The following is a 14,000-nucleotide window of genomic DNA, read 5'->3' as shown; positions in this document are numbered from 1 at the left end:
TGTCTTGAGGAGACATAGCTGCCTCTTCGCCAAAGTTTAAGTCAAAATGACGATTGCATGGGCCAGACATTTTCAGAAATGATGAAGGAGAAATGAGGTCCAATAAATCTCTGAAGTACAAAAATAAGGGGAAAATTCCTACAAGCAATAACTATCTGAATGTACTTCTTGCACACAATTGGTGCCCTTATAAATGAAAGGGCAACATGGCCGTTGGTTCAAAAATCGAAAAGGCACCACTCTCCGGATTTCGAAGAGGCACCACTTTCCACACGCAACATCAGCTCCTCAGGTACCACATATAACTTTGCCAAAGATCTCTGACAAAGTTCAGACACATAAATTTTGAAGGTCCAACTACCCTATTATTACCCACAAGGGTAAAGGAACAACACCACTATTCGGATTTCGAAGAGGCACCACTTTCCACACGCAACATCAGCTTCTCGGGTACCACATATAACTTTGCCAAAGATTTCTTACAAAATTTAGACACATAAATTTTGAAGGTCCAGCTACCCTATTATTACCCACAAGGGTAAAGGAACAACACCACTGCTTGATAACTGGAAAGTCCCTATGTGTGTCAACCTCCGTGCTCCGTGGCAAGGTAGACTGGTAAAAATGCCCAACCTTTACTCACATTTGAGAAAACACTCCCAACAAGATTGCTTGCTAAAAAATCAAATAGGCACCGCTCTCCGATTCTCGAGAGCCATACTCCCAACAGGATTACTTGCTTAAAAATCGAAGAGGCACCGCCATCCGAATCTCGAAAGCCAGACTCCCAACAAGATTACTTTCTCAAAAATTGAAGAGACACCGTTCTCCGAATCTTAAGAGCCAGACTCCCAACATGATTGCTTTCTCAAAAATCGATGAGGCACCGTTCTCCGAATCTCGAGAGCCAGATCCCTGATAGGATTGCTTGTTCGAAAACCGAAGAGGCATGATAGGAGCATATTTATGAAACTTAGTTAGCTTGTTTCTTGGCATTTACTTAGTTTAATTCCAGTTATTTTAGTACTTTAAGCTATTTTCGTGTGTTTGTAGGTTCAAATAACAAAGTTAGCAACAAAGTGCTATTTGGAGCATTTTGGAGCATTTTTGCGCCAAGATTGGATAGTGCAAGCATGGAGACATGAGGATGGACGTTTTTGAAGATTTGAAGGCTAGAAATCAGCATGTGTGTGTGCAAGTGTGTTGACCTACAACTCCAAACAGTCATCCACTACACCCATTACATCCACTCATTACCAAACATCTACCCACTACAACCATTACATCCACTCATTACCAAACATTCATCCACCACACCCATTACATCCACTCATCACCAAACATTCATCCACCACACCCATTACATCCACTCATTACCACAACACTCATCACTACCACCTTAATTAGATGGTGGTCCTCTCCCTAGCCTATAAATACATCCACCCTTCACCATAACAAGGGAGAACACAATCCACCCATCCACCATTCACCATAACTCACCTATATCCATCCACCACCATAATTTACCACTCATCCATCAAACCACACCTTGTGCCACAACAAAGAGAAGTAGGAGGACCCTTGGACCTGCTTGCCATTCAAGTTTGATTGTTGGAGCATTTTTAGGTGTTTTCATTCTTTTGTTTTCAATGTCTAAATTTGTTTATCTTTGCTTTATGAGTATGAGGAACTAAACCCCCCTTAGCTAGGGGGGAATTCGAAACCATGTTCATGCTTGCAATATGATTTGATTACCTTCAGTTGTGAATTCAATTTGTTTAACTGTTTGATTGATAACTTATTCGTGTATGTTTATTAAGAGTGCACACTTAGTTTGCATGCATGTAGTTTGCATGCATGAATATGATGCTAGAGTATAAGGGAGTTTCACCTAATAGTTACAAACTTATATTCACAAGTAGTGGAGGTCCCTTATAAACGATCGTGTTAAATAAATTCTTGGCAGGAGTTTCATGCTCATCATAGTAACGAGTGCCTCGTCAATACTTATAGTTTTCATAATGCTTAATGATCTTTGATTGTATCTTTATTGTGCTATTCACGTAAAGAACTTTTGAAGAATGCTTGAATTGTTGTATGCACTTTCCCATCCAATTCAATAACTTAAGGAGAACTTGAAGGTTAATTTAAGCAGACTTAATTAACCTGGGGCGTTGAGTTTCATGATTCATCGAAAGAAGAACTGAAAATTGGTTTATGTGCAAGTATGTCATGTGTGGAGAAGAACCTCCTAGCTAGCCTTCCATTCATTCAATTTACTCAAATTCGTGCAGATTTCATTAGTTCTTTAATTTACTTGTTTTGTTTTCAAATTCGTCAAAACCAAAACCCCCTTTTACTTTAAAGTGTTTTATTAGTCAAAATCTGTTTTGATTTGTGTTTTTAAGTGTCCCAAAAGTGTGTTAGAGTCCAAATCTACCCAATTTGTGTTTTTAGGCAGATTTGAGCGTTTTTAGCTTGTTTTGAGTCCTTTGAGTTTGTTTTAAGTTCTTTGAGTCTAGTTTTGTGTTTTTAACTTTGTTTATATGTTTTTAAGTCAGTTTAGATGTTTTAGCAAGCACTCCTAATCCCCGATTTAGAACGATCTCTACTTGCATTTATACTACAATTTGACAACAAGAGGGTTTAATTTGTGTGTTAAGTTAATTTTCGCATCAAGGCACCGTTCTCGGAACTTTGAGAGCCAGATTTCCTTGGATAAAGCTTGTCTGCAATCTTCACACGCAACATCAACTTTCCAGATACCACAGACCACTTTTTCAAAGTGCTCTGACAAAGTTAAAACATGTGAAGCTTGCAGCTCCCACAACATTGCTATGACCAAGAAGGGTAAAGGAATAGCATTACTATTTGTTGTTAGGGAGACTCCTATACATGTCAACCTCCATTCTCCACAGACAGGGAGACCTGTAAAAATGCTCAACCCTTCCTTATATTTGAGAGGACACTCCCAACGAAGCCTCTCAAAATACTTAACTTTCTTCCTCTTTCAATAATACCTATGCAAACCAGCCACACCAGAGCAAGAGTATCTCATATCATCAGGGTTAAAAGCAAGAGTATCCCATATCATGCTTTTTCCATGCCTTTTCCTTTGCTCTTGCTCTTACCTGCAGGACAAGGAGAAAAAAAGCAATCAGTCGGAACCTGAAATCAAACTTCTGATCTGGAACTGATTGCCAGGAATCTTTGCATGGTTGTTTGCCTAACATTGCTCTCGAGTACTCATCCTCAACTGTTGTCAAGGTCACGAAGTCCTTCGGTAAATACCTTAGAATAGTTGATACGATATTGACGCTTTACACTGAAGTTGCCACGCATGGATGAGTCGCTGAGAAGTAGTGCTCTGAAGGACCATTAAATGCAAAGGTTGCATTCCACTCCTGCATCGGGGACAAATGCTGTAAGAAATTGAAGCAGAAGGATCAATGATGAGCTGAAATAGATCACTATAGCATGATGCCCTTCCTGCAGAACCACATAACCCAGATAGAGGAGTCTAAATCAAATCGAAACCCAGCATTGCTGCCCTATCCGAAGAACTCAAGAAGCTTCAACAACCTTTCGCTGACACCATCTCCAAAAAGCAAAGCCTCGCCATACCACACCCACTACTTTGTCGACAGCAAAACTATCCCATATCATTAAGGTCGAACGTACTCTAGATTTGATGGACTTGTTTTCACCCTCAAATTCTTGAGTCGGCCTTATACTCTGGAGGAAACCAGAAAACCCTCCAGCCCAGTTCAAGAATAAGCCTGTGGAAAGTTACAACTTCAAAAGGAAAAATATCTCATATCATCTCTTCTCCATTTGCTTCTCCTTATCCTGGTTGCTGTTTACGACACAAGGAGAAGGAGAACAATCAACTGGAAGCCGAAGTTGAACCTCCGATCCAGGTTGCTTGCTTGGAAGTCTGATTGCTTACCTTGTCTGTTACCTCCTTCGGCAAATCTCCTAGCTCGGCGACTTGGGGGACTCTTACTATAGGGTTTGTATCGCACTTGACCAAGCCCGAAACTATAAGTAATCTTCAAGTGAAATTGATACATTACCTTGTGCATTTTCATCGGTTAAAGATACCATCCCTGGATGGAGGAAAAGTACTTCCAGAGAAGATGCCACATCTACATATGAGGTAGATAAGGCAAGTGAAAATGATACCACACTTCGGTACTTAGAAGTTTCGTGATTACTCAATGGCTTGGATCTGGCAAGTCCCCAACCGAGGAGCTTCCCTCACTTGGGAACTTAGGGGAGCACTGTTTGTACCATACTTGACCAATCCCGGAACTACTGAGCACCGGTCAACTTTATATCGTTAAGGACCCAGAAGAATTTCCCTCCAACCAGGAGGCTAATCACAGCGCGACATGTGTCGACATTAGAAGCCAATCATAGCGCGACATGTGTCAACATCATAAGCCAATCACAACACGACACGTGTTAATGTCAGAAAGAAACTAGAAACTCTTCTATAAAGAGAGATCATTCTCTCACAATATTTCCTAATGTCATTTGTACTAAATCATTCACTAGTACTCACAAAAGGAGAGCTTGAACTTATGTACTTGTGTAAACCTTTCACAATTAATGAGAATTCCTCTACTCCGTGGATGTAGCCAATCTGGGTGAACCACGTACATCTTGTGTTTGGTTCCCTGTCTCTATCCATTTACATACTTATCCATACTAGTGACCGGAGAAATCTAGCGAAGGTCACAAACTTAACAATTTCTGTTGTACCAAAGTCCTCACTGATTTTGTGCATTAACAGAGAAAACAACCATGAGCAAGCCAAAGATTGGAGGATGGGTGTGTGTGCCAGTCAAAGGCTCTCCGACGGTCAAGTTAGTAAGCAATATTAAGACTTAAGTAGTGGGTAAAAGAGTTAGAGTGCGATAATTGCGTTATTAGAGATGAACCCTAGAATGGTGTAATTATACTAGTCGAGAGAGAGACCTTTTTATGATAGAATCTTGTATTAAACCGGGAGAATCCCAGAGGACATTTAGGAGTGATATTGCATTTCCTTGGGAGTGTGATTACTTGTGGCGCATGCCAATTCCTAGATTATAGGAACTCAAACAATATAGAAAATTTGGCTTATTTTGTGTTGGATCGGGTTTTCGTATCTTGCAGAACAAGCATGGTCAATCTCGATGAAGGCGTTTTGATTTCACCCACTGCTCCATAATAGGATGATGGTGGCACCACTACTCTGTTAATCCAACTACGCTCGAAGATGTTGAGTCCATGATCGAACTTTTGAGGTACTTGTATTCCGGTCTGCCTTATTCCAGTCTTGGAAAATCATGGTCCCACAAGATTCGCATTCGTCTGTTGTTCCAACGACCTCATAAGCTAAACTTATGTGATGTTTTATTTGTGTATCATTCCATATATATTTACTCATCTAGATCATCTCTCCCACCATAATTTATCTCATGTAACAGAAAATTAAAACTAAAAAATAAAAAAAATGAAGGAATTGTTGTTGTCTTAATTAGGTTAGGAATGTGATTGCGTAAATCTTAGGAAATCATTACGGGATTCTACTATATTTTTTACATAGTATCATGTTTAAGTTGTAATACCTATTAGGTAAGGAACTTACCTTCCCTACTATGATAAATTGAGGCACAATGAGGTGAGGTAATATACACCTTAAAATTACACCAAACTCTCTTTTTCTCTCTCTCTCTCTCTCTCTCTCTCTCTTGCTTGCCGCACTCCTCTCTCCCTCAACAGTTACTAGTAAATAGTGGCGAATCTAGGAAATAATATTAGAGGGGTCAGTAAGAATAGCGTGCGCAACGCGAAATGGTTTTTTATACCAGAAATAGCATGTATATTGCCATTTCATCGAGTTTTGGTAGGCCTAAAGTTATCTGAAAATGCATACTACAGACATGTTAATGTATGCAAGTGGTAGCACCCAAGGTATTCATGGACATTCATCAGGTTTTGGTAGGCCTGAAGTCAGTTGGAGGGCAAGTATGAAGCCAACTCTAATCTTCTAAAGGGCAACACTCAAGGTATCCATGGACATTCACCGAAGTTCGGAGGGTCAGCATCTAAGGTATCTATGGACGTTCATCGAAGTTCGGGGGGTCAGCTGACCCCCCTTGCCCCTTAATGGATCTGACAGTGCTAGTAAAAAGTTATGTATAACTTGTTTGAAAGTGCTTTTAAAATGAATGAAAATGCGTTTAAAGAAAATGATTTTAAGTTATAAAAGCACTTGAAGTGCTTCATGCGAGAACCACCACTTATGTTTGATGTCAAGCTAAAGTTTCCCACCCAGACTTTAGTAATAAATTTACACGACTTGTTAAAATAATTTTCACACACTATTTTTCTTTTTCTGTTTTTCTAGATATTTTTGTTTTTATTTTTTTTTTTAAATGTGCAGAAAGAATGATAATGTAGAAAAATCATTTATGTCCATATAGATTCACATATTGTTGTACACATGGTGATATAATAATTCGGTGCTGCTAGAATATAAATCAAGTCACATTTTCCCAAGAACATCATGGGCATCTGATTAGACAGCAAGCAAAGCATGCAAGCACATGTTCTTTGCCCTAAGAAGCATGCACTGTGTCCAGGAATTTGACACCTACCAAAGTTGTGATTTAGTGGAATCATGCTTTTCACCAATTGGTAGTGGGCGAAGTTAGGTTAGTTTGCCATCTTTCACAAATGTATGTACTGATTGGTGCCCAGTTTTACACACGCTCGGACCATATACTTTAAGTTGTTAGATGAATGAAAGATTAAGGTGATTTTCAATTATTTTTTATTATAATAATTTTGATAACCATAAATTTAGCTTCCGAATAATTGAAATTATCTTTGATATTTTATTAACAGTTACTTGGACAGGATATTTGAATACAATCACATTTGATTTAAACATATTGGTATAACTCAAATTGAGTTGGATGGGATTGTTTGGAAGCGGTTTATAATTGTGGTGTTAATATGGAATCAGTGGTGCATCAAAGCATAAACTTTCTAATTGGCTGATGCATGCAACTGTTCTAAAGAGCCGTACCGTTAAGAGGATGTTGGTTTCACGTGGTTTTGACTGAATACATGGCTAACATGCATTGCCGTTGAATTTTAGGATAAGTCTTGACAAACACCAGATAATTGCCTATAAAATATGGCATTTTCGGTGGAACTCAACACACAAGTCAATGCTCTAGCAAACCCTCTAATCCATTTTGAGAAAAACACTAACTGTTTTACTAACTGTCAGCATGAATACGGTCTAGTTACATAGATTTGGGTTTGCAGCCAACAGACAACCATTGCCGGGTTAGATGAGGTTTTCCATAGGCAACCAGGAAAGACAACAACCTGGTTAGACGACACCGGAGTTGTAGAATTAGTTTGGATTAACAGTCTTGATTGCCTGGTTAGACGACGAGATTCTCAAGCTCAAGTGAATATTCAGCGAAGTGTCTTTGATTCTTTCACTGAAAGAGGTCACTTTATTAGCCTTCGCGGAAAGAGGTCACGTTCAGCATTTGACATTTAGATTGTCCAACCCCTTTTATAATAAAACACTCATTTCCTTTGAGCGTCTTTGTCCCTAAAATTTGATACCGATTCAGCGGACCTATATTCTCACCAATATAGTCAAGGCTGTTGAACCCGGTGCACAAGATCCAAAACTTCATGGTGCTAAAAAATGAGGGTGTTCCTTCCTCACCCAAAGTCACTTGATTCAGGAGTCGGTGCACGATCCACCACATTCACCACATTTAGAAATATTCGTCCAACCGAACTCGGTAGAAAATTGGCAAACCCGCATCAACAATTAATCATAAAAAAAACTTAATTAACTTCTTAGTTGTTCGGTCTGTGTGCCACATAAATTGTGTAATTTGTAGGACCAACAATACTCTGCGCTAAATCACTGTAGCAAAAGTGGCATTCGAGGTTAAGACATACCACCCTCATGAAAATGATTGCAACCCTCACTTAAGAAGAAAATTTTGCCGGCATTGAGCTACTTTTGATTTGGTCGTGTTCATCAAGAGTTGGAGTTCAAATTCGTGGGGACTAAGTGGAGAAGTGGGGGTTTCGCGTGGTGCGATTAATGATGATTTCCTTTAAATTATACGCACGACTCTACTGTTTTTAACTTTCTATTCTTCTTCTTTAATTTCAGCTAAAGTATCTTTGTACTCATTTCTTCCTTTGACAATGCCAATATTCCACTAAACATCACTAAAATAACGCATGTCTGATAAGGCTTCACTGTTAAATATTTTAATAACCCAAAATTATCCTTAGTAAAAAAGTTAATACCACAACTGCTTCATTTTTAAGGGATCAAAACAAAAAGGAAATGAAATTTCATGCCAAACAAAAATTCTGTATTGGATAAGGGTAAAATGAAAATAAACAAAAGTCTATTGATATGTGCTCACACACATCTAAAAACCAATATTCATAAAAACAAAGAAGAGAGACAATTAATGTACTTGAATTTTATTTTATTTTTGAATAAGGGGCTGTTAGAGTCTTCTTCCGAAATGTACTTTCTCTCTTATCTGTTTATATTTTCTCTCACAAGGTCAATTACGTGATTCACAAGAAAATTACCTAAATCATACGCAAATATTTCAAAGCATGTGAGAAACCAATGATCTTTGTCATTAAATTATTAGGTGAAGGTATCACAATGTCATAGTAGTAGCAGAGTAACAATTTGTTTCTACTTTTATTATCTTACGAGAGAATATGGAATATTAAACCTACCACTCCCAACCCTACCTCAAAAGCGTAGTTATAAGAATATGATCTGAAAGTCAAATAAAAAAAAGGCATGGTACGTACAACTGGAAATATTATTATTTCTTTGATCTTGATACTTATAGGTGGGGTGAAATCTCCTTAGACTGTTTCTTTTTCACTCACTATGTCTCAAGTTTAAAACCTCATTTTCCACAATTTAATATTTAGGGTTGTAATATCGTTTTTGTACTAAAAGAATAAAAGACTTCATAAAGCCACAAAGGCCAAACAAGAGTGCTCTTCACAAAAGGAGAACTTCCGACATCAAGGTGAAAACTTGGCCTTTGGTACCAAGGGGCAGGCTTTTATATATGATGCCAAAGCCAATAGCAACGATACTTTATTTCATTGAACTGAAGTTAAACTTTCAACTATCAATTCCCTTTCTGCAGTTGTCCAAACTCAGATGAGGAACTATCGATGGAGAACCAATGAAGAATGTTGCCGGCCTACGTAATGGAGATTTAATGATTTGCTTTACGACTGGGACCTCAATAAAAAAAAAGGTCGTACCCAGTGCACAAGACTCCCGCTTTATGCAGGGACTAGGACCTCAATCCTTAAAGAAAAATAAAATCAACTCAGGTTACTTTAGAGTTTCATATTAACCAGGGACCTGTGCCATGGCTCAATCACTAGTGGTCCTATAAAATGGCTCCATTAACCATTGGAACTGCTTTCTCATCTGTTTGTTTAATTCGCTTGGCCGCCTTTGTCTGTTCCTGTTTTCTTGGGTTAAATTGTTTTAGTTATTACATAATCATGTTGTAAGTGGCTATTGACTTTTTTCTTTCTAATAATATTACCATTTGACCAAAAAAAATTATATAAAATCACTAACTTGAAGTGATTTTCAAACTATTTGGAGTAGGGGTGTGCACGGTACAATTTGGTTCAGTTTAGGACCTAAACCACATGTCAAAGTAATAAGATTTTACATATGGAGTTATTTTGGTTTAGACCTCAAACTAGCTAGTAGACCACATATCCACAACTAAACCAAACCAATCTCTGTAGCGTGCGATTTGGTTTTGAGATCAATTTCCATCCGATTTTCTAAACCAATCATATGTAGGTCTTCATTTTAAATGACATTAATTTATTTTATCTCATCTTATTTTTTATTTTCTCTCATTACCTAAGAATGGATATGGAAAATTATATCCATTCTTAGATAATGTTCATAGTTTAATATGGCACACTGAAGGTCAAACCAATCACCGAGAGTTACATTTCAGTTTGACATGGTTTTAACTCAAGACTTTTGGAAGTTGAACGAAACCAAATCGCACGTACTAGTTTAGTTAACTTTTGGTAATTTATTACCAATGAAAAGAAGTTAACGCAATTGTTACCATAGTTTTGGCGTGTAGTGAGCGAACTCTGTAGACGGCTTTAATTAGGGAACCATATTCATTATCCAACAGATTTTGCTACTTTGTGGATTCTTATTCGATGTAATCAATTAGTAGCGTGATTCTTACCAGGTAAAGATAACGTTTTGCTTGTCGTGACCTGATTGGATGGTAAAGAACTGGCCAGATTATTATGTTCTTCGACAATAACACATTCCTATCCCGGATCGGCTCACAAATGAGGATGGACTTATATAGTACAGGTATACTGTCACAGTACGTGCTATGTAACAAATGAAAAGTGGTGTTTGTTTTGCCAATCAACAGTATTTCGACCAATGGATAAAATCTATATAAACAGAACTCCACTTGTAGCTCAAGCAATATGTAGTTCTCTCTTTGATAAGTAACTTTCTGTTTCTCTCTATGATAAGTGATCTTTCTATTGCTCTCTAAATATAACTGATCTCTCTCCCCCCCTCTCTCCCTCTCTCTCTCTCGCTCTCTCTCTCTCTCCCCTTTATTTACCTATCTCTCTATTTATTTTATTCTACGTCTATCATTAAAGATGGAGATGACTGACCGGAGAGCTGAAGATAAGACCATCACCGGCCAAGCCCAAAACACGAGTATCGCAGACTTTGATCCCCCAAAGAAAGCCAAGACAAAGAAGTTTGCCATTGCCTGTGGCGTTTTGGCTTCAATGACTTCAATCTTACTTGGTTATGGTAATTGTCGAATATTCTTCTGTAGTTCCCTAAAAACATATATCTTATGAAACAAGCTAGATAAACGAGAAGAGTGCTTATTGACTAATTTGGAGAAACTTTTAAAAACAGCTTTACCTTTTTTTTCTACTTTAAAGAACACTAGAGAAGAAAATTTAAAGTTGTAATTTTTTTCTTTTGAAATTTTTAGTACTTTTCTACTTTGAAAGAAAGTTATCTTCACATGGAATGCATGTTTGTTCCACTTTTATGTACAGATATTGGTGTAATGAGTGGAGCGTCACTCTTCATTAAAGAAAACCTCAAAATCAGTGATGTTCAAGTCGAAATTATGAACGGTACTTTGAACCTCTACTCCCTTATTGGCTCCGCCTTGGCTGGTAGAACCTCCGACTGGATTGGACGCCGGTACACCATAGTACTTGCCGGAACAATCTTCTTTATTGGAGCTCTCCTCATGGGCTTTGCCCCTAACTACGCCTTCCTCATGTTCGGGCGATTTGTTGCCGGAGTTGGAGTTGGCTACGCTCTTATGATAGCTCCCGTCTACACTGCCGAGATCTCTCCGGCCTCGTTTCGTGGCTTCCTCACATCTTTTCCCGAGGTTTGTCACATTACAATATTATGTTATCATATAATAAAGTCTCAGAAGCGTTTGTCAAAAAATCATTGGAAACACTATATATCAATGTTCTAAAATGTCCCACTTAAGCATTGTTGACCATTGCCACGATTAATTTCTAGAGGTTTAAAAAATAAAAAAATGTGCCTAGATGACCGCATAAGTCACGACTCTCATATAGACAAAAAATAGATAACTTCTATTTTACATTTTTTTTTAATAAATTATAAGAGACTTGTTGGATTCTTCGATAAATACTAATTATATGCTTATTCACAATATTTTCAATATGTTCCAACACTTCATAATTTATATATCATTCTATTTTGCATTATGTATTCCAATACGATTATGTATTTTTCAAGTAGACATTTATTTATGGGTAATGCTAATTAAGTTATTGTTAATAAACTTCATAGAATATTATAATCATTATTCATTTTTGGGCTCCTTGCCTTCACGTTTAATTGTGTTGCAACTTGAAATTAACATTAAACGTCTGAATTACAAGAAATGTGAGATTACACTATAGTAATCAAAGTTTACACTCCAATATCATATAATAATGTTCAGGTTAGTAAATAAAATATAATGACATAGTATTACTGTAACAAGTTTGAATTTTATGTTGTGAACATCATACTACACTGTTAAAAGGTAAAATTTATGTTTGCTGTGAGGTTGGACAGATAAAAAGGTGCAGACCTCAAACATTTCACGTGAATCTTTTTTCTTCAAAGATCTGCTTCATATTTATGGATTCGATTTGTTTTGCAAATGTGTAGGTGTTTGTTAATATTGGCATATTACTGGGGTACGTATCCAACTATGCCTTCTCCAAGCTCCCCATTCACTTGAACTGGAGGATCATGCTCGGTGTCGGCGCATTTCCATCTGTTATTCTTGCCGTCGGTGTCTTAGCCATGCCCGAGTCACCTCGTTGGCTCGTCATGCAAGGGCGACTTGGAGACGCCAAGCGAGTTCTACAAAAAACCTCAGAATCCATAGAAGAGTGTCAGCTCAGACTAGATGACATCAAAGAAGCCGCAGGAATCCCCAAAGAGTCCAACGACGACGTTGTTCAGGTATCTAAACGCAGCCACGGTGAAGGCGTGTGGAAAGAATTGCTCCTTCATCCCACACCAGCCGTTCGCCATATTTTAATCGCAGCTCTTGGTATCCACTTCTTTGAACAATCGTCAGGTATAGACTCTGTCGTTTTGTACAGCCCCAGGATCTTCGAAAAGGCAGGAATCACCTCCTACGATCACAAGCTGCTCGCAACGGTGGCTGTTGGAGTTGTCAAGACTATTTGCATCTTAGTCGCCACGGTTTTCCTTGATAAGTTTGGAAGGCGTCCTTTGCTTTTGACTAGCGTGGCTGGAATGGTATTTTCACTTAGCTGTCTCGGTGCAAGCCTTACGATCGTTGATCAACAGCACGGAAAGATCATGTGGGCCATCGTGTTGTGCATCACCATGGTATTACTTAACGTTGCGTTTTTCTCCATCGGGCTGGGGCCGATTACATGGGTCTACAGCTCCGAGATCTTCCCACTGCAGCTGCGCGCGCAAGGGTGTAGTATGGGAGTGGCCGTAAATAGGGTGACGAGTGGGGTCATCTCCATGACTTTTATTTCATTGTATAAGGCCATCACGATTGGGGGAGCCTTCTTTCTTTACGCGGGAATTGCTGCGGTTGGTTGGGTCTTCTTTTATATGTTGTACCCAGAGACACAGGGCCGAACCCTTGAAGATATGGAGGTATTGTTTGGTAAATACCATAAGTGGAGAGAAGCAAATGCCTTGCTTCAGAAAGCTAAGCAAGTTGATGGCGACGACAAGGGTCAAGTCCACTAGGCATAAAATGGCGAATGCTTAAATAATCGGTGTTTGATGCACTTGTTTCCTGATAAGAATTTCTTTCTTTCGAAACGTCATAGGATATTTCACTTATATATGTGTAACTGTTGCCAATTACATCTTATCTTCCCTTTCAAGTTGGAAGAACTTGTGTGTAAAGAAGAAATTATGTTGTCATATATGTTTATACAAGTTTGATCTTCAATTTGATTCCCTTGCCATTGAAAATAGCTTACGAACGCTAGCTCAAACGACCAACACACACACATACATACACATGGATAATGCTAGGGAGACTAAATTTGTAAACGAAATTTTGTAAACTAAATGACATGGAAGTTGATGATTGGATTATTACTTAAGCGTTGATAAACGTGCCCATTCTATTAGTGGCACATCATTTAGTTTACAAATTTTGTCTTCAAATTTAGTCTCCCTAGTATTACCCATACATTTACATATATGTATGCGTATGCATATATTCTGACGTGATATTGTTTCTTGTCTAACATACATTTCTTGAGAACAAGATTAATATTTGCACTTTTAGGTTATTTTCTGTTTGGATTTGATTGCCTTTCTCCTTCATCTTCCA

At 38.2% G+C, this 14,000-nt stretch overlaps 1 protein-coding gene across 1 annotated transcript; it reads left to right on the top strand.

Annotated features, from left to right (window-relative positions):
- The first annotated feature begins 10,785 nt into the window (after positions 1–10,785).
- Positions 10,786–13,610, top strand: SOT2 (polyol transporter 5-like). The gene is given in 3 exon segments (NM_001294109.1): positions 10,786–10,921; positions 11,179–11,525; positions 12,329–13,610. Coding segments are annotated over 3 exon segments (1,446 nt in total). The 5' UTR covers positions 10,786–10,896; the 3' UTR covers positions 13,403–13,610.
- Positions 13,611–14,000: the final 390 nt, after the last annotated feature.

The sequence above is a fragment of the Malus domestica genome, chromosome 10 (genome assembly GCF_042453785.1).
Source record: "Malus domestica chromosome 10, GDT2T_hap1".
NCBI lineage: Eukaryota > Viridiplantae > Streptophyta > Magnoliopsida > Rosales > Rosaceae > Malus > Malus domestica.
This window is presented reverse-complemented; position numbering and strand designations above follow the sequence as displayed.